The sequence below is a fragment of the Epinephelus moara genome, chromosome 9, assembly GCF_006386435.1.
Source record: "Epinephelus moara isolate mb chromosome 9, YSFRI_EMoa_1.0, whole genome shotgun sequence".
Lineage (NCBI taxonomy): Eukaryota > Metazoa > Chordata > Actinopteri > Perciformes > Serranidae > Epinephelus > Epinephelus moara.
The window spans coordinates 14,566,246-14,587,578 of NC_065514.1; the positions used below are offsets into that span (position 1 = coordinate 14,566,246).

Consider the following 21,333-nt stretch of genomic DNA (forward strand, 5'->3'; position numbering starts at 1 on the left):
AATAAATGCAATAAAAACAGCAGGAAATAAGTAAAGACATTTATTTACAATAGACATTGAATCCAAACAATCATCTCTGAGTGTACATTTCAGTCATCTTTGGCCATAAGCTGGAATAAAGTGAAGTGTTGATCCTCGTGTTTGAACATCAGTGACTCTGAACTCTGGTGAAGTTAATGCAGCGGCCCTGGAGACAACACAAGACAGATGCTACAGTCAGATGATGATCACACTGAGCAGCAGATTTTAATCAATATGATATAAAACAGCACAAACAAACCAGAGGTGATGCATGTGTTATGTGTTAAATTAAACCATGCGAGCCATTTGAGGATCCCTCCTTGACTTTGAGAAGCACCGCCTGTATATTAAGATGGTCGATGCATTTCCACTCCTTCCTACTGTGCAAAAATGAAGCCAAAATATCCCAGATACAGCAGCTGCCTCCTTGTGCTTCGCATCTAAAATGAGAGTCTGTGCAGTAGTGATTACTGCAGTATCAAGTTAATGCCATCCAACCAATCGTGAGCACATCAACTGGCACAAACAGCTGTCAGTCATGATGTCAGACTACCATTTTCAGAAACCATCACTGGGAAAAATTTATTTGATGTGTACTTCAATCTTTTAGTTGACCCTAGTGATGGCCAGATGAAGCCTCATGAAGCATTTTCTTTATTTTCTGAGCACACTAGATGGCGCTTTTTGTTCAACAAAAGGTTTAAAACACACTGAATTGCCATTCTTTGAGACCCTCTCTTTAAACCAAGAGTGCCATCTAGTGGGCTCAGAAAATAAAGAAAATGCTTCATGAGGCTTCATGAGGCCATCACTAATTGACCCCTCTCCTGTCCGCTAACATAGAGGGGTGGGGTTTATGATCGCTTTTGCAGCCAGCCACCAGGGGGCGATGTTTTGGCTTCACTTTTGGGTAGCTGTCATGTTGTCCATTTTTATATACTGTCTATGGTTGAAATGTAGCAGCATTACAGCCAACAACATGGAGAAATAAGTGAAAAAGAAAGCGAAAACAGAACCAACAAAATACAGTTAGCATCAGGAAGAATATGTTTTAGAACAGTGGTTCCCAACTGGTGGGTTACAGTCCGAAAGTGGGTCGTGGGAACATTTCGAATGGACCGCAAGTGACTCAGGAACGTGTCAAGTTTGTAAAAAACACACTTAATTTTTAAGTAGAGTGAATTTCTGGCACAGAGCTTTTATTTTGAAGTGCTGTTTCCTGCTGTAGAGGGAGTGGCTAATGGATAGCTACTTAATAGAGACAGCAAGCTAGCTTTATGACATGTCCAAGTGCAAGTAAATAAGAAATCTGGACCAGTTGGGAACCAGTGTTTCAGAAAAATAAACAGTGGCATTGTCTATGCATGAAGGAACTTGTTAATGTTTGAGCATCATGCCTGCATCAGAAGGACCACAGGAACAAAATATGACGATAAATCATCAAAATCAAATCAGCAACCATTGTAATAAGAAAACATTCCTATAACACTGGAGGTTCTGCGGCCTATTGAAGCTGAGTTTGGCGACACACTGTAAGTGTTGATATTTAGATTTATTTAGAACGACTCTGTGTGTGCAGTGAGCTGTTATTTGTTGCGTAGATAATTAGAGGGGGGAGACAGGGCTGTATTATTTTCTGTAATTATTTAATCAAATCACTGTGCAGTCAAGAGGGTGGATCAATTTTCTACTCAAATTAACTGGCAAAAACATTGTTATTTCTTGGCGGTTGCAGACAGTCTGGCAGGAATAAACAACTCTATGAGAAGGTTACCTTTCTACCTTTCCACTGGGCCCTGCTCCCAACATTAACAGTGTTTTCTTGTGTCTGCTTAGTCTAATGTTTCAGGTTTTAATACACTATCAACCAAGTTGTATAAATGACACAAGCTTGTTTGGTATGTTTTATAGGTTTACTGGATTATGATCTGTGGGGAGACGTTCTTTGTCGTTCTGCCTGGGTTGTTGGGACTATCTCAGCTGCTTAATCAGGGATAGTGAAAACAGGTTTGCCTCATTATGTCCTGAGAGCAGTGAGGGGCTGGACACTGTTAAGATGAAGGAGGATAGGTGAGACAGTCCCGCAGTAAGTGACACTGTATTACATAAGGTGAGCTCATTGGTATGTATGGGTGCCCACAGGGAAACTGTGATGACTACAGTAACTCTTGCATTAATGGTTTGTTAATTATTTTGTGTGATTTCAGTGCACACCCCCTAATTAACTTGGCAGGTGGTAGATTCCAGTGCCATTCACTGAGGTGGAGGGGAGCCTGTTGTGAGGCGGCAGCTTTCATTACCATTTTGTTCCAGTAAACGTTTTGTTGATAATGTTTCCTGGTGCCAAACTACCTCATCTGCCCTTTATATGAGGCGGTGGCACTACAGTCAAATTCTGAATTGATAAACAGCAGTGTTTTCTGTCATTCAAAGGGTTTAATTGTTTTGGGGGGAAACACTGCAGATGTTTCTCACCTTGTCCTGAGGTGTCGGCCTCATGATCGCCACTCTGTCGTATTGTCTCCTCAGTAATGCCCGCAACGCATCAAAACGCCCCTGAGGTTTGAATACAAGTTCAAAATGCAGACAAAGAATGATATACATAACATTTATCTGCACATATGTGATAAAGTCAGTGGAGATTAATAAAGTTAGAGTCTCACCTTGATGGGAGTGTACCATTTAGACTGTGGTGGGGGGGTGTAGACGGGAGGAGGGCGTGGAGGGGGTCGGGGCATGAAGGGCTCATCCGCTCCTTCAGGCATAGTGACCACAGCATTTTTGGCTTTCTCGAGCCGTGACCCTTCCTCTGTGGACCCCATCTGCCCCCAGCGCACCTGTAGACCACATGTACAAATGACAGATGTCACACTGTTTGTTCTTGGCAGATGATCTGTGTTTGTTTGTCAACACCTAACTACATTATGTATTTCTATCTACCTCCATGCGTTTGATTCCTCCAGCACCTCTGCCTCCATAGTACGAAGCGTCCACTGTAGGCCACCTGTGTTTGGGCGAAACATCTTCTTCCTCCTGGAAAACAAAAGTACATTTAAATAAAGTTTGAAAGAAGTTAGCTCGCCCTGTGTAATATTATTAACCTTTTAAATGATAGCACATAAGAGGTGCGTGTGTGTTTGCTGCAGCCTATCAGACACAGCTGCAGTTACTTAGACAGTTAGGTCATTTATTATATCGTGCCGTGCACATACATAAGTGCCCAGCCCACATGGACTAACGAGACCCTGAGAGTACCACAGAAATGGTTCCCTTCCTAATGCTTGAAATGCAGCTCTGATTATCCAACCTCAGATATGTAGAACAAATTTGCTAAAAAATGTAGCTCTGACATCATCATATAAAAAGGCAATAAAACACAAATTGTCCCTGTTTACACCCGGTATTAACATCTTGGGTGATTGGATTAAGAGTGGACAGCTCTAATTACCAAGGATTTCTCATTTGGCAGCTTCAGCTCCTCCGTCCTTACCTCCCTTCCTCGCATCTTTCTCACACCCTACCTGGGTGGAGCTAAGATGTGAGTGGGAAACGCTTGTGAGGGAAATGAGGCGGTTGTTAGCACAATGAAAATCACCGTATTGTGATGTCACCCGATGTGTTTTCAATGCGGGCTGAGAGCCAAACACTCAGACCACATTCAGAGGTGGCCCAGGCCACACATGGCCACATTCTTTCAGCAGTCCGTATGCTAATGTGTCCGCGGCCACACTGACGCCTCTGTGTAGGCGGAGATATGTCATCATTACATTGACTGTCAGTTGAAAGTGTGAAACAACAACAGATGTGTCACAAGGGATTCAGACATCTTGGGTGGTTTGTTCTGCTGGAACCAGCCAAAGATTAGACCCCATGTGTTTAGACTGATGAAGATGAGGGACAAAGACCTTGACACATAGGAACAGTGTGTCAAGGTCTTTGTAAAGTTCTTCATGGGAAGTGCTCTTATTCATCATCATAATCATCATCTTCATCATCATCATCTTCTTCATCATCATCATCATTATCATCTTTTTCTTCATCATCATCTTCATTATCATCATCATCCTTCTTCTTCTTAATTATCATCTTCTTCTTCATTATCATCATCTTCTTCCTCCTCCTCATCATCTTCTTCAGCGTAATTTTCTTCTTCATCATCTTCATCATCATCTTCTTCTTGTTCATCATACTCATCGTCATCATCTTCTTCTTCATTATCATCATCATCTTGTTCTTTCTTATCATCATCATCTTCCTCCTTATCATCCTCATCATCATCATCACCTTCTTCCTTAGCATCGTCATCTTCTTCTTCTTCATCATCTTCTTCCTTATCATCTTCTGCTTTTTCTTCTTCCTCTTCTTCATCATCATCTTATTCTTCATCATTATCTTCTTCTTCATCATCATATTCTTCATCATCATCTGCTTATCATCCTTCTCATCTTCTTCTTCCTCATCATCATCTTCTTCATCATACTCATCATCTTCTTCTTCATCATACTTATCTTCTTCATCATCATCATCATCATCATCATCGTCATCTTCCTCCTTATCATCTTCATCATCATCTTCTTCTTCATCATCTTCATCATCATCATCTTCCTCCTTATCATACTCATCATCATCTTCTTCTTCATCATCTTCATCATCATCATCTTCCTCCTTATCATACTCATCATCATCATGATCATCATCATCTTCTTCTTTTTCTTCATCATCTTCTTCATCATCATCATCTTCATCATCATCATCATCTTTTTCATCATCATCATCATCGTCATCTTCCTCCTTATCATACTCATCATCATCATCATCATCATCATCTTCTTCTTCTTTTTCTTCATCATCATCTTTTTCATCACCATCATCATCATCATCATCATCATCTTCTTCTTCTTCTTCTTCCTCCTCCCAGCACACTAGACAGACAAAGTGCATTGCTGCTTCCCGCAGGTTAAAAACATCACATTTGGTCTTTGCAAACAAAGACTATGCGTGCCTGCATGTAGAGCAGGTAAGTGAGATCCGACCACAAGTGGTTACTCCAGATGCATGTGGAGACACATTCTAATGCCAGTCGTGAACACACAGACTCTGAGCTGTCCACTCATCATCAGATCACCCAAGACGCATGTTAACACGAGGTGTAAACTGGGCCTTTGTCTTTGATCTCACTGAAACCACTTGACAAACAAAGCCTCCTCTGTGCAGGGAGACAGTAAACCTGCCTGAACTCAACTAGGCATGTTTGAATTTTGGTTAAACTGTGTTTCACACGAGGCTCTACACTGAGGCTGCTTTTCATGAGGGAGTATGTTTGTAATTTAGGTTTGTACCAAACATCAAGAGAACATCTTTATACACGAGGAGTGACTTCTACTCCGATGAAGGCTAAAAACCGAAACGCACTGGTCTCTCTATAAAGTTGCTCTTTATAGCTGCTGATGCTGGAGTTTGACCTCGTCAGATGTGTGAGGTTGTGCCAGAAATCCTTACTCTGCTTCTTCACTGCAGCCACTGCCAAAATGGCAACATGTAGTAAAACCCAAACGTCAGAAACCTGCTGTGGTGACAGAAGAGAAATGTGGTTTACTCACAATGACAGGAGGTGGAGGAGGTGGGCGAGACGGGGGCGGGTCTCTGATCACCTGTAAGAAACAATATGAAAACACTTAACACTGCCTATGGACAACGAGAGTAGGAGTGTTACCACAGTAACCCTGGTCAAATTGCAGCACTTAAACTTGTGGGCTACATCCATAAATAACAATAGCACTGGATTATGGTTCGTGCTTCCACGAGGCCAGGGTTGGACATATACATGCAACATTCATAGACTGTATAAACTCACCACTGTGCAGCAGAGAGGCCAGAACCACCAAAATAAAGCCAGAGCCACTAACAGCAGCAGAGCCAACAGCAACCAGAGCACCCAGGTCCCATCTGACTGCAATAAACACACACTAATCAGCTACACTCATTACACCATGCACCTGGAGATGTGGTTATGTATCTTATGTTATCATTACACTGGCACCGATGACAGAGCCATACCTATGTCCTTACTCTGAGATACTTTTCCTCCTTAGCTATTACGGGAAGCATGATGGGTAAAAGACTGTTTTGCTCTACAAGGCAAACTGCAGCTGTTTTAATACTGTCATTTTATTGTAATTATTGGCAACCTATCAAGGAAGATGGGCATTTTTTTGGTACTATAAGGCTGATACTCACACATGTTGTAGCATAGATGGTGATGGGACTGGAGATGTAGGACTGCCCATTGTTCAGGCTAACCAGCACTTCAATTGATCTGCAATTATTAGACAGAATCAGAAGAAGAAAAACTTCTTGCGCACCTACTACCAGCTGCAAATCATGTTCATTAAGCCTTTAACATGGAGGTAAATACAGTGAGGATCATTGTGAGAGGGTGCATGTGTTTGTTTATGGGGGAAATATGGATTTTTAATGATTTATTGCTATTAAATAACACCCTAAAATCAAAAATACATGTTTTTCCTCTTGCCTGTAGTACTATATATGAATCTAGATTGTTTTGGTGTGAGTTACTGAGTGTTGGAGATATCGGCTGGAGAGATCTGCCTTCTCTTGTATATAATGGAACTAGATGGTGCTAAAAGCGCCCAAAAAATACATTTGAAAAACTTAACAGCAATGTCTCTCTCCAGAATCATGATCCAGTTACTCGAGATAAGCGACAGACCTTGTTGTGAGCAGTTTCATGTAGGAACTATTTTCTTTCAACTGCACTACACCTGCCAATCACACCACAGAGGGAACCAGCTAGCTCACCTAGCACCACTGAGCTAGCTAATGTTTACAGCACATGAGTAAATATACACTTCCTTCTGCGTGGTGGTGTAGTCTGGTTGAAAGAAAATAGTTCCTCCATAAACTGCTCTGAACCATGGCCCCAGGTGTCGGGGCCCCTCGCAGCCTCCATCTGCAAAATGTCCCTCAAAGTAACACGTGCCAACCAAGAAGAGACTCAAACTCGAGACACAAAATAGCTACCAAAAAACACAGAACGACCAAAAAAAAACAAAGCAAAGACATGAAGCTCACAAAATTACCACAAAGACACAAAAAATGTGTCCAAAAAAGAGGCAAAATCACCACAAAGTCTGTGTGTCTTACTCCTATATCGAAGAGGTATTGGGCCTTTTGCATGTCTGTGCTCAGGGGCCCATTGTCTCATAATCTGCCCATGCTCACAATAAATCTGTGGATTATTTTGAGTATCCAGGTCATGATTTTTGGAAAGAGACACTGCTGTTGAGTTTTTTTAAATCTTTCTTTTGGCGCTCTTAGCACCACAAGCTGAGTGCCATGCGGTTCCATTATATAGACATCTCTACAGCCAGTACCTCCAACAATCGGTAACTCACACCAAAACAATCTAGATTGATAAACAGCAGATTCTGGGGTGGACTGTCCCTTTAAATGGTTAACAGCCACAAAGTGTGAGAAGCACTGCCACATAGCTGTGTTTCTTGGTAACCCTGTCAGATTCCCTGTCGACCCTCTTACACCATTAGTGCCAAGAACATTGACTCACTGGAAAAGGAAGTCTTTGCCATTCATATTCTTATCATTTTTAAAACCAGACTTCCTTGTTTTGCCATTTTAGTTATTGTTTGCTTCAAGCTTTTAAGACTTGGACTCAACCGAGCTTTGTCCCTGAGAAACGATCCAACTATGCCTGAGTGGTTCAGTGAGGAGGGAGTGTTAGAGTGGGTGAGGCATGATGGAAAGTGAGAGGCGACGGGGGACAGATAGAGAGTGGGGGGAGAGAGAGGGTGCTGTTTGAAGCCGGTAAAGTAAATGTAGCTTTGGCTCACTCTCTAAATGCCACAGAGATATTCTGGTCAGACTGGCTTCAGTTCATCCAACACTTGCTGCTGATAGTTCTACTGTAAACATTGTTCTTGTGTCTCTCTCTGCTACACACACGACAGATTTTGACTTTCTAATTTCAAGCTCTTGTTTTTGCACAGGCCTGGTGATTGAAACTGATAAATTTGGCTTACAGAAAAGCCATTCAACATGTCAGTATTCCTTTCACATGACTGCAAAGGAGGCCTTAATTATCCATCAGCATTGTGAAATGTTTCCTCACATTAGTTGATGATGCTTTTTCTTTATGGGCCTGGGGCGAGCCTGTGTTGTCAGAGAAATGCCTTCTTAGTGATGCTATAAAGTGATGTCATGCCGAATTACTTCCCCGAACTGGACTTTTCTTACACAAAAATTAATCTCTTCTTCTATTTAAGGTAAACACAGGCTTGGTATTGGCTTGCCGGTGAGAGAAAAGGCTAATGAGGCACGGAGATGCTCATGACTCTGATATTTACAAGTATTACTTAACAAACTCACAGCCGTTGGTGATAACTAACTTTAATCACAAGGGTTTTACTGCGCAACAAAGGAAGAAGAAAGAGAAAAACAAGGACGGAGAGGACAGCTATTCTCGGTGTTCAAACACGAGCGTGGTTTCTCAGCTGTGGATTAAGAAATTCTTGTGGCTACTGTTTTATTTTGCGGGCAACTGCAACAATACGCCATTATATTTACATAACAAGAACCAGAATGCTAAACTGTGACTGTACAAAAATTTAATTGTGATTACATTTTTTAATTGTTTTTTTGCCCTTGTGCTGACATCAAGACTTGCAGCTTGTTTACAGCTCCACGCTGTTATGAGCACGTTGTGTGTGCGCGTGTGTGTTGACTTACTGTCCGACCTCGTGCAGAACAGGAGCTGGACAGAGCAGATAGCCGTCTCTGACTACTTTTGGCTTCTGGTCTGAGAAGAAACAGAGATAAACAAACTGTGAGAGGTGTTACCGCCTGTAAAGGAAGGATTTTTGGACAAAAACATCACAGATATTAAAAAAATACACACAAGTTACTAATAATTTAGTTGTTAAAGGAAACAAAAAAGCATCACGTTCACTTGCAAAACAATTTTAGCCTCTTTGTGCACTCTGACACACTGGTTTTTGACTTCTTAAAGACAATCGCTCATGGATGGATGATCTAATTTCACACAATTATGCAAGTATTTTTAATTGCAATATATGTTCAGATTTTTTTGTGTGTGCATTTTCCCCCATAAGACACATTACACAGCCTGAATAAAAACGTTAAAGGGACACATATGAAGATAAACACGGATAAAACAAGCTGGTTTGAAGAAGAAGAGGAAGTTCAGACACAGTCATGGGTTATCCCTTCATGTCCTCTCAGAGGATGTCGATCTGTTAATAGTCTAACGGGACAGAGAGCATGTCCTCGCTCCCTCTGCTCTGTCTCATAATGCGTCCTCTGTTCTCCAGCTGAAGTCAATAAAAAGCAGCCACTGTTTGTTCCTGGTCGTCGTGACTCTGACTTTCCACTGCTGCACAGACATCTGCACATCGTATCGCATTTCACTTCATAGATGTTGTTATCAGATTATGTTGTTCATTATGACCGTAACATGGACCCCAGGAGGAGTAGCTGTTGCCTTGGTAACAACTAATAGGGATCCAAATAAACAATAAACATATCTGAAAGTGTGTTGCAGTAAAAGGGGGCACACGTTTTAGCTTCATTGGTAAGTAAACATTTAAAATAGGTGCATCCTTAGCGTTAGCATCCAAAGGCCAGCTGTATCAGCTGACTGCTGAGCACAACTGTGTAGGACATGAGTGTGTTGAGTGTGTGGCATTCACTGACCGTATCTGTTTTGATCGACAGTGAGGGAGCAGAGTATGTTTTCTGTCCTCTTGGATCCACTGAAGCCGCTGCCCCTCAGCACCACATTGAAAGACTCTAAGAAACATCAGACACATGACACAACAGTGACATAGCAGCACATAAAAACAGCAATCATTAAAGCTTTACTATGCGGGATCCGCCCTGAAACAATGTTCAGTCCAGTTCAGTTTATATTGATCGTTTTTGTCTTTATACAACTCAAATACACACAAGAAAAATATATATTGAATAGCTTGTTAGCATAGGCGTTTCTAGCCCATTTTTGGGGGGGCTGAAGCACCCCTAAACTGAATCCCAACACCCCTAAAATTTGAGATTTTTTTTCTTTTTTTTTTTTTTACTTATGACCTTTTTTAACAAGCTAGAAAAGTGTCAAAACCATACAGTACTTGGTTCAAACATAATATTTTAACAACAAAAATACAGCAGCTCCACCCCATCCCTCCCACCTTTCCCCGACTCTGGCTCTGAGCGCTCTATCTGCACAGAGCAATGTGCTGCCTTCCAGAGTGGGTGATATGCAGTAGTGGTGTAAGTACCTGGCTTAAACCAGGATATGTGACACATTTCCTAACTTCTACCACTCAATACCAACACATTATTATCATTACCAGTCCTCATTTTTGCTGCATTTAATCGTAGGTCACTGTTTATGTTGTCAGGTAGGAGTTAGCTGACGTTTTTTCTAGCTAGGAAACGTTACAGGTGGTCAGTACCACTGTCCTCTGTTTGAATTGGAATGAGAGAAGCTAGCTGTTGTGTCATGTGCATGTGTTAATATTAAAGCCAAGGTGCTCACTATAGGGGGCTGGTTTACTCCAGAAACATACATACTGTTTATGTGTATGTTGAGGAGCTGCTGTATCAAAATGAGTTGTCTTCCACCAGAAATTAGGGTTACGATATGTTTCTTTTATGATTCCAATCCATTCCTCTTTTGCTGTGGCTCAGCATTTAAATAACCTTTATCAGATTTGATGGTTTAGTCACAGACTTTCCCAAAAAGTGTTTTTCTTTCACAAATGTGGGAATGAAATTGAGTTAAAATGTACAAAACGGTGAAATTTATCTTGCCTGGCCGGGCAGCTCTCTGGGTGCTCAGCACCCCTAAACCTCTGATCCTAGAATCGCCCCTGCTTGTTAGCATGCATAACATTTACTAATTAACATTCAACAAAATGTACAGCTGAGGCTGATCGGACTGTCATTAGTTTTGCAGGTAGCTGGTCATTAACCAATTTAATGGACAAATCTAATTGTCCACCTGATGATGGCGCTAAATAGCCATCACTGTCAACCTCATAGTGACAATAGGAAGTCAAGGGAGCACCAAAGGCATTAGGCTTCCTCCTGTGGGGAGTGTTTCCACAATGCTGAAGGATGTACTCAGTGACAATCCCACAGTGTAGAAATACCCCTTTACAAGTAAAAGTGCCTGCATTTAAAATTTTACTCAAGTTATTCTATAAAGGTACTGGCATCAAAATATACTTAAAGTACCAAAAGTAAAAGTACTCATTATGCAGAGTGGCCCTTTTCAGAAGAGTAGTAGCCCAATACTAATATTAATACACTTAAATGTTACATAATGGTAAAAGTGGTGCTAATTTTAACTACTTTATTTACTTTTTATATTTTTCCCACTACAAAAATAAATAGTCTTCTCTTAACCCATTTTGTATTATCTGAATCTGAAAAGTAACTCATAACTAAAGCTGTCAGATAAATTGAGTGGAGTAAACAGTACAATATTTCCATCTGAAATTTAGTGGAGTAGAATTAAATATTAATAGAAAATGGAAATACTCAAGTACAGTTACCTCAAAAGAGTACTGTGCTTGAGTGAATGTACTTGGTTACATTCCACCACTGCATTTCCATCACTGCTGTGGAGACACACTGCTAGTGTGGCTAAATGCATTTTACATAGTAATATAACTTATTTACATCATATTTTTTGCTGCATTATTATATTCAAACATTACAACTTACCATTCACACAAACACTCGACGGCTCTATTGTGAAAACATCTGCACATGTCTGCTTCAGGATCTGTGTGGAAGATACAGACTCAGGTTGTAAGTGTGATGTCACTCTCACACTGCGTGCTTGTTAATGTTTTTATTACATGTGACGTGACCTCACCGAGTTGACGATGTCTTTGAGGGCATGAAACCCGGACAGCACTGGGAAGACTTGTTCTGTGCCGTCTGCTATGTCAGCAAGCTGAGACAAAAATGATAAGTTTACCCTTCTTCAAAATCATTTAATTTTAAGAGCTTATATATGAAGAACTTCACATTTCGGTGTTAATTCTCGCTGCCTCTTTGGGAGGTCTTCTGCCTGTTTCACTTCAGTGCTTCAGCAGCGTTTAGGGAGGGAAGGTCTGTTTCTAGGAGATGAAAGCTCTGGACAGCTGGCTGAAGCTTTCATCTCCTGCTTTAATGATAGCAGAACAGGAAGCCTGCCTGGCATTATTTAATTAGAGAGTGATGTAATTACTTCCTCCTCAGACCACAGAGTACACTCGGTCAGTAACCGGGCAGAGGGACGCCTGCACCCGTGGACTACTGAAAACTTTCCCAGTCATGAGTTGTACAATTGTGAAGCCATTCAGATGTGCTTATTAATACTTGTTATACAGATCATTACTGTCACAATAATATCATTAAAGCTACTGCAACAGCAAACCAAACAGCACTAATGCAGGGATGATTTAGGGTGGAGACTGCCACTTTAAATGAAATATTGTAGTATCATATTTCTCAACAAATGTAATTACAGTCCTTCTCTTTGCACTGTCGATTTTATTATGGATGACCTAGTGTCAACACAGTGAGCAGAAGACATTCGGGCTCATTCTTATTCAGCCTTTGCTTTCATCCTTTCATCCTTCTTTGTTCTGAACACAATGCTCCCTTTCAACAACCTGATACCTGCACAGGAAGAAGTCGAAGTCTCTTCAAGGATATGATAACTCAAAACATGCCGCCTTACAAAAACTATTCCATGTTTTTACATAAACCAAATGCAGCATGAACCACAAACTATAAATCCCTACCAGCTGCTCACCGCTCTGTCCTTAGGAGGTTTCAGCTGGACTCAAACAGACTAAGCAATGAGGTCAAGGTGTGTTAATAAATCTGGGCCAAGAACAATAGCCCGTTGAAGCTCTGACCACAACCTAACACGCGCTGACACACAAAACACAGAAAGCCAAATAAAACCTCAGTGTTTGAACAACCAACAGTATCAGGAGCAGCAGAGAGATGTGTGCTTTCTCACAGTGCTGCACGGCTCTCAGAGGCGAATGAGTGAGAGTAAAGAGAGAAAAAAATTAAGTCCTCCTACCTGTTTTTGGTCAAAGTCCATGACCCCGACACAGTACACTCTGGCTCCAAACCCTCGGGCTTTGTCAGCCTGGGAACACAGAGAGTGAAAGTCCTGAGTCAAGTGCCTCTACTGACACACTGATCCCAAGTTTATGATCAGTTATCATCACAGAAGCAACAGTTCAGTTCAGTACGCTTTATTTCCATTTCCACTGTGAAAAGTTGTGGATGGTACCACTGGAACCGTTCCGTACCGTCCCCATTTTAGGTCCCCCTTCTGTTGGGGTACCTAGCACACAAATCTGGCACTAAAAGGTGGAGCTGTGAACACTGCAGTCTGTTGATTGGTCAACAGAGGACGGTCACTCTGCTCAGGGCTGAGTTGTGGCTGGTTTTGAGGCTCATGTAACCACTGTTCATACTGTGGAGAGTTTTATTTATATAAGTAAACTGTAACTATAAAATGAAAGGATGTTTTGCTGCCTCTTGAAGCAGCTGGAGTCTGAGAAAAAATTACTTAAAGCTATAGTTGGTAATCCTGTTCAGAAACACTTCTTGTTACACTGGGTGAAATGGTCCTTCCATCCTGAGAGTAGTCAATATGTTTGTTTATGTTTATGTTTATCTTTATGTTTATTCACACATCAACAAAAGGTACAGTTGCACACACATAATACATAATGTGTTCAGAAAAAGGAACGAAAAAAATCTGACCTCTGTGGCAGCTGCAGGCCTGTAAAAACTCTGACCAATCCCTGCCATTCGGTGCAAATGGAAAGAACCAATCAGATGCTTTCATGTCTCGTCCTGCCCGAGCCCCCCTCCGTCCCTCCCTCCCTCCTCCCTGCGTGCACTCATCACATGTCACCGTTGCCGGAAATATTGAGCACACTCCTCAGCAGAAATACCGAGTTAGCAGGAGTTTGCTGAACAATGGCAGAGAAAATGCAGCCAACAGTATCACTTCCAGCGTTACTTGTAACGGCTCGCCCCGCTAAACAGGCTGAGAAGAGAAAGTCGAAGGCAGAAAAGGCTGCGACGAAAAAGGCTTTGGATAAAGCGAGAGGACAAACCAGACGTCAACATCCTTTGGATAAAGCGAGAGGACAAACCAGACGTCAACATCGGTGCAGCTGAACGGTGGAAACAACTGAGGGAGCTGAAGGGCCTGAAAAGTGATGCAGAGGTTGCTGTCTTTCTGTTGGACAGGTAATTATTTGTTTGCTTCGGAGGGATTTGTTATTTTACTCGCCTCTCCTCTGCCCTGCTGACTCCATGCACGTTCAAGTTTGTGTGGGGCCGTGGCTTTGGACGGAGCACTGACGGGAGGGGGAGGAGGGGGTGGAGCTTAGAGGAGGTGCCGCTTTCAAATCTTGCTAGCTCTCCAACATTACCAACTATAGCTTTAATTCACTGGGTCGACTGCTGGCAACTTTTAAGGTGGAACTTTAACTTGAAATGTTATTCAATGCCGAGTTGATGACGTGAATCCATCAAGACACCTTAAATTTCACTGTGACAACTTTGACCGTTACTTTAGTTTTTGTATGACATTACTTTTAGTAATGAGTGGATCTTTTATATTATTTGGAGCATTTATATTAATTTCAGCTCTCACTCTCACTTTTCCTCACTCTGAGAAAAAAAAAGTGTTGAGTGTTGTTCCTGTGGGCTACAGCAACACTAAACACCTGAGCTTGCCTGAGAAGGACTAAATGCATACACCTGCTACCTTTAAATATCCCATGGAAAGAGACTCTCACTGCAGCCTGTTTTATTTTGTTCTGAAAATGTCAGCGTACAACCTCATTCTGTGGACGATAAACGAGTTGCAGACTGATAAAGGAGGAAATACAGTGAGTGCTGGAAGGAGCAGTGAGTGACAACAACCTCGCCCACATTTAAGAGTACTGCTTGCATCAGAAACACTAGGGTATAGGTACCACATCTGAAGCATTACTTTTGGTTCAAAAGGTACCATACTGAAAGTGTTTGGTGGAAATGAGGCTTTTATGGCTGATATCTCCAGCATTCGGAAACTCGCACCAAAACAATCTAGTCTGATAAATAGCACCACAGGTAAGAGGAAAAATATATTTTTCTGGATTTTGGGATGAGCCGTCCCTTTAAAACTCACCATTTCCAAAACATACTAGTAGGTTAGATATTTTTCTTTTTCCAAGCAGCAACCCGCTCAGTTCACCCCTTGAAACTGTTATTTCTTGACACTGAGTGTTGTAATTCAGTAAAACAACAGAGTAATTTGAGCAGCATGAGGATGTGTCAAACAACCTTGATTTTGATTGTGCAACATTGAAACACACTGATAAAACAATAATGGAGAAGAAAACACAGAGACACATCCAAAAAATACAAAGATGAACCATCATAATTATCATCCCTGAAGTGTGTGTGTGTTTAATACCTCCTGGACGGTGAGTTCATAGGGGAAAACCTCCAGCTTGCCATCAGTCAAAACAATGATGATGGTGGATGAGGGCGAAGTTTGTGTCTTCATCTGCTCTGACACCTGAAGAGTGGATGTTGACACACACTCAGTGCAGGTCACACACACTGTGCACACATGTAGCTTTGAAATCAAACTGACACTAAAAATGTTGTATGTTGTGGATTGCTGAAACATTCTCGGTTGCCAGACCTCTACTGCTTGAAATATCTACTTAACATATCATCTTCTTTACTTTTTTATCTAAGAGAATAAATCAGTATAGTATGACAAGGTTCAAGGATCATAACGCACTGAAGTTTTTTGGTTGTTCAAATGTTTTAGAGTAGCTATTACAAAAACAAATTTAGTGTGTTAACAATGGTTCATGATGGATAAGTGTACCTACCGCTATCAGGCCCTCGTGCATGTAAGTTTCACCAGCAGGTTTAATTTGGCTCAGCTTCTTCAAACCATCGTCTATTTTAGACCTGTGAAGCCACATCACAAAACACAAGTTAGTACAACACAGTTAAAATAAAGGCCGATACGAGTCCAGTTTCTGTGTGATCTGGTTATCTGTGTTTGGTTGTTTACTTTTCAGTTTGGAGGAGGAGGAGGGAGATGGGTTAGGGGAGTGAGGCAGAGAAGGACAAAGAATAAAGGACCGCACCTGTCTCCAGTTAGTGGCAGTATTACGACCGCTTTGGCTGAAAAGACGATGTAGGAGACCCTCATCCTGGGACTGAAACACACACACATACAGCAAGCTTGTGAATCTTATCTGCAGTAAAAAAGCACGTAAAATCTGAAACCAGGTTTGTATCTTTTAAGGTAAAAAAAATATAAGTGGGTTTGGTACTCGTGTCAACAGAGAGGATTCCTGTAAGTGCTAGTCTTGGTCTCGTCCTGAACTTGACCACATTTGTACTCAGTCTTGTTTTGGCTTCATACAAAGAGGACTTGGGATTTTGACACAAGACCGGTCAAGACCACAACTGTGAGGATATCACTTAACTGCCTGTACAAAAATGACTGTTGAATAAAGATGGTTATGTTAATTCCAGGTCCTTAGCAGAAAATTCCCACATAAAATTGACTTCTGCAATGCCTTTTGATAATTTTATCAAGACATTTCTCATGATACATTAGTACTTACACACATATACAGTATGACAAACCACAATAAAGAACAATAAAGAGGAATCTTGGGTGCTTTTATGGGAATTTGGGATCCTCAAGATCATTTTTTGAGGAGTGCCTATGGTGTGCATGTTCCACATTTTATTGTTAATGTGTGATGCAGTGTGGGACTCAAACTGGTTTGGTCTTGGTCATAACTCAGTCTCACCCTGCCTTGGTATTGGCCTTGCCTCAGTCTCGATACACTCTGGTCATGGTCATGACTTGGTCTCGGTTTAGGTGGTCTTGACCACCCCACTTATGTATTACTTTGCTTTTGACTGGACCAAAAAATACATTTCCAGTAGGATGTAAACATCAATCGCAATAGGATTACATGAAATAAGATAACAATGGCAATGAAAGTGACATAACATGACATACAATGACAATGCATTATTATCCCTGTATTTACTCTTTTTTTAAATCTGTATTTTGTTGTTCTGGTACTTACTGTTTGCAATGATAGTAAACTTGAATCTAATCTAATGACATTATACGACATGACAAACCATAGCCGCCACAATAAAACATGACACAACATATATACTGGATGGATGGATGGATGGATACATCAAATCAAGCACTCTGGGCCACCCACTTCATCAAGTTAAAGGTAAACTACATGTGTGAGGAGGGAATAGTCCACCTAAGCCCACCTTTAAGGTCAACATTGACCTCCATGGTAGCCTAACTAGTGGATTGAGCAGTGCTAGCTACATGAAAAAAAATCTCCTGGCTAAATTCGAGTTGCTACAGCTGTTAACTGAGGGTATGTCAGAACTGCTGTCCGCTCTCCTTTCGGCAAAGTAGTCTACTAGTGGCGGGGAGTGAGGCGGAGGGACTGTGGGGTGATAAAGAAAATAATCAGATACATTACTGCATAGCAACCGTCTATACACAGGCAGCCGGGAGGGCCTGTTTCTTCGTAAGAAAATGCTTTAAGAACATGTTAATAAAAACAGTTTACATTGGGATGTGTCTATAATTTTCATATTGCCATTGGTAAATACTTTATAGAAGCAATAGCTCACCCCAGGCCTTTACATAACAATACATAACATGACGAAGAAGATAATGTTGCATATTCTGTTACTGATCCCGAATCACTAGACAGCACGGGACAATCTTGATGCTTTTCTCACCCACTGAAAACTGAACCCCTAACCTCGCCACTGTGACTTCCTCTCTCTACCCTCCAGGCTGTGAAAGGGTAAAGGACTGCCTGTTGTGGTCAGCACCACCTTCAACATCTGGCTGAATGATTCTGCTCATATTTAGCAACCTCTCATTAAACCTAAAGATATCACACACACCCTCTGCCCCATTACCCAGAGGGGTTTTGGAGCAGTTGGTGGCCTTGTATGATGTCTGCTGCCCGAAATAGACGTGGCCTACTTTCTACTCGCTACTACTGTTTGTACTATAATTTAAAGACCTAGTACGACTCCTCTGTGTATAAAAAGTATTTTTTTCATCACTTTAAATATGACTGTAGTTCAAATTCCATATGCTTGGATGTCTGTGAAGCACTTTTTCACTTGTTTTTGAACTGAGCTATATAAAGTTTTGTATTATTGCATTTTTCTGAGGCTATTTATGGTATGAAAATCCCAAAAATCTAAGGAGGAGGGGATGAGAGGAGAAGAGAGGGACACAACAGCCTCTTTGCTTACCTGACAAACCTGTTGGTGAGCTGCTCCACAAATCCATAGATCTCATGCCAGTGTCCAAACACACTGCCTGACCTGCAAAAACAGGCAGCACCAGGGTGATAAATAACACTCAACCACACACGAAGCATCAACAACAAGATTTAACAGCAAGCATGCCTGACCTTGACAACAACAAGGGTGTATACAGTGGGAGGTGTATGGATGAGGTAAACCAGATATTTGTATGGCTTATATTTTCTGCATTTCTGCCAGTATATTCTGTTGTTGCATATAAACTGAGACCAGATGATGTACTCTGTTGTTGCTGGAGAGTTTATCAAGAACTTGGTTTGTTAATAATTAACAACAAAGTACACTGAGAGGGCCTCTGGAGGCTGTAAAAGTGAGCTTTCTCCAAGTGTACACATCAAACTCTGATGTTCAGAGCAGAAAATATTAAAGTAAACTCAGCCAAACCTGCAGTGAAGCAGCAGAGGAACATGGGAACTAAACACAGCCATACATGGAGAGGACAGAGTCTCTGTGTGTCTCTGCACTTAGGTAACAAATATTAAATTAATATACTGGTCTGTCCCTGTTGGCTCCCTCAAATAAACACATGCAATGCAAACTGTATTCACTCACCTGTCTAGGACAAAATAAATATCAAATGCTCCATCACAAGAGGCGTCCTCGCTGTCATGCGACGATGAATTCACGCAAACACTTAGAAAAAGCAGGATTTTGCAACATATCCATATCAGATCCATATTCCATGTGTTTCATATCAGCAGTGTGTTTGTTTAAAAAATGAAATCCCAAAAATCAGCAACTGTGAGTCTGTCATCATCTTCACAGCATCAGCCCGGTGGTTCACATGTTGAATCACTGCTGGGTGGAAACAGTAGGCTACATGTGGGTTCTCTGACAGCACTCTGATAATGAAATAAACGGGGCAGGGCTGCTACAGCTGCTGCACACCACTGTCACACAGCAGCAACACACTCAGAGCAGGACTTCCTCCAGGATCCTTCAAATTAAACTGTAAACATCAGTGCAGAAAAATACTACCACTACATCGTTAATAAATTATTGTACATCATGTTATTTTCTTTTTACAATTTTCATTTGGGCAGATAAAGGACAGTTGCATATGGCACCTAAAATTAAAACAGCTGTTAATAACAACAATAATAATAATAATAATAGTTTATAAAGATACAGAGGGATAATAAAAAGACAATAATAATGATACCATAAAGAAAAGTATAATGCTACAATGTCAGATTCTAATTGGACAGTATAGTCTACATTTTCAGGTATATCTATATATGTACTTTTATCTATCTATCTATCTATCTATCTATCTATCTATCTATCTATCTATCTATCTACCGACATTCCAACCAACCAAACTACCTACCTACCAACCAACCAACCAACCAACCAAACTACCTACCTACCTACCTACCAACCAACCAACCAACCAACCAACCAACCAAACTACCCACCTACCTACCTACCTACCTACCTACCTACCTACCAATCAACCAACCAACCAACCAAACTACCTACCTACCTACCTACCTACCTACCTACCACCCAACCAACCAACCAACCAACCAACCAACCAACCAACCTACCAACCAAACTACCTATCTACTAGTCTGAGTGGGCGGAAGTTCGCTGCATAGATCAGCCACTGAAGTCCTGCTCTACCACCTCCGGTTGTAGTTTTCAACACGTCCTTTACTAACTTTTGCGGTGTTTGATCTTGCGGGGATGTAGCCATTTTTCTGCCATGGTTTGCGTCCTGTAGGCGATATTTTTGTGGGCGTGTTGCACCAAAACCTGTTTCCCCCCGGCAATATTTTTGCAACCGCACCGTTGCTGTGGCACCGCCCAGAACGACTGTGATTGGTTGAAAGAAATACAAGCAGCCGGGGCGTTTTTTTCTCCAATCTCAAAGTGAGAGTCGGCCCAGCCAGACCTTTCTTTTCTTGAGAAAGGTCTGGTGAGCAAGACTACCTATCTACCTACCTATCCATCTATCCATCTATCTATCTATGAATAAAGTAAATACAAAAAAAGCTTAAACTGTAGTTTGTAAAGCAGTTACATAAATGTATTCCTATTATGTAATTTAATTAAATACATGTTATGTTACAAAATACCATAGGTGTCAAAATAACATAGGTGTAGATTTTGGGGTACATATTTACAATATGTCTGTTTGTCTCTCCCATTAAATACATGAAATTGTGGAGGACTTTTATTTTGACACAATTAAAGACATTTATGCCATAACTTGATGCAGAAAAGGCGCAAATTGGTGCATTATATTTCCTCAGAATGCAGGAAATTAAGTATTTGAGTATCAAAATTCTCTGACGGCAGCTCCCCAAATCCTTTGTCTCATATGTGTAACCCTCCGCCATGTTTAAATGAAACCTACACCCTTACAAAATAAAACAACATAATAAAGAATGAAAAGATTTTATTTGATTTAACGTTATTCCTATGAATGTGAGTGTGAGTGGTTGTCTGTCTCTATGTGTCAGCTCTGTGATAGTCTGGCGACCTGTCCAGGGTGTACCCTGCCTCTCACCCAATGTCAGCTGGGAAAGGCTCCAGCCCTCCACAACCCCTAACAGGATAAGCTGTTATGGAAAACGAATGAATGATAAAAGAATGAAAAAAAAATCTAATCTAATGTTATTCCTATATGCTATATCTCACACCACTTTGCTTTTATTTTGAAGGCAAATTCATTCATCTTCCTGTGTGGCAGATGCCATCTAGACTTGACATTCAGCAGCTAGAGCAGCTGGCATCGCGACTGACTGAGATAACAATACAAAGAATGACAGACTGATGGTTCAGCTGACTAATTATAACTACAAAAGA

General features: G+C 41.2%; 2 protein-coding genes across 2 annotated transcripts; both read right to left on the reverse strand.

Moving 5' to 3' along the window:
- Positions 1-27: 27 nt before the first annotated feature.
- On the reverse strand, positions 28-19,390 carry LOC126395252 (anthrax toxin receptor 2-like). Its single transcript, XM_050052577.1, has 17 exons — positions 19,072-19,390; positions 18,448-18,519; positions 16,263-16,334; positions 15,999-16,080; positions 15,569-15,673; positions 13,163-13,231; positions 11,957-12,037; positions 11,803-11,863; positions 9,769-9,864; positions 8,785-8,854; positions 6,259-6,337; positions 5,876-5,971; positions 5,622-5,672; positions 2,962-3,054; positions 2,685-2,858; positions 2,497-2,577; positions 28-187 (listed from the first exon to the last, which is right to left on the reverse strand). The coding sequence occupies exons 1-17, from the start codon at positions 19,194-19,196 to the stop codon at positions 149-151; spliced, it is 1,446 nt and encodes a 481-aa protein (XP_049908534.1). The 5' UTR covers positions 19,197-19,390; the 3' UTR covers positions 28-148.
- Positions 3,061-5,615, reverse strand: LOC126395257 (DNA ligase 1-like). The gene is made up of 2 exons (XM_050052586.1): positions 4,887-5,615; positions 3,061-4,760 (listed from the first exon to the last, which is right to left on the reverse strand). The coding sequence occupies exons 1-2, from the start codon at positions 4,960-4,962 to the stop codon at positions 3,985-3,987; spliced, it is 852 nt and encodes a 283-aa protein (XP_049908543.1). The 5' UTR covers positions 4,963-5,615; the 3' UTR covers positions 3,061-3,984.
- Positions 19,391-21,333: the final 1,943 nt, after the last annotated feature.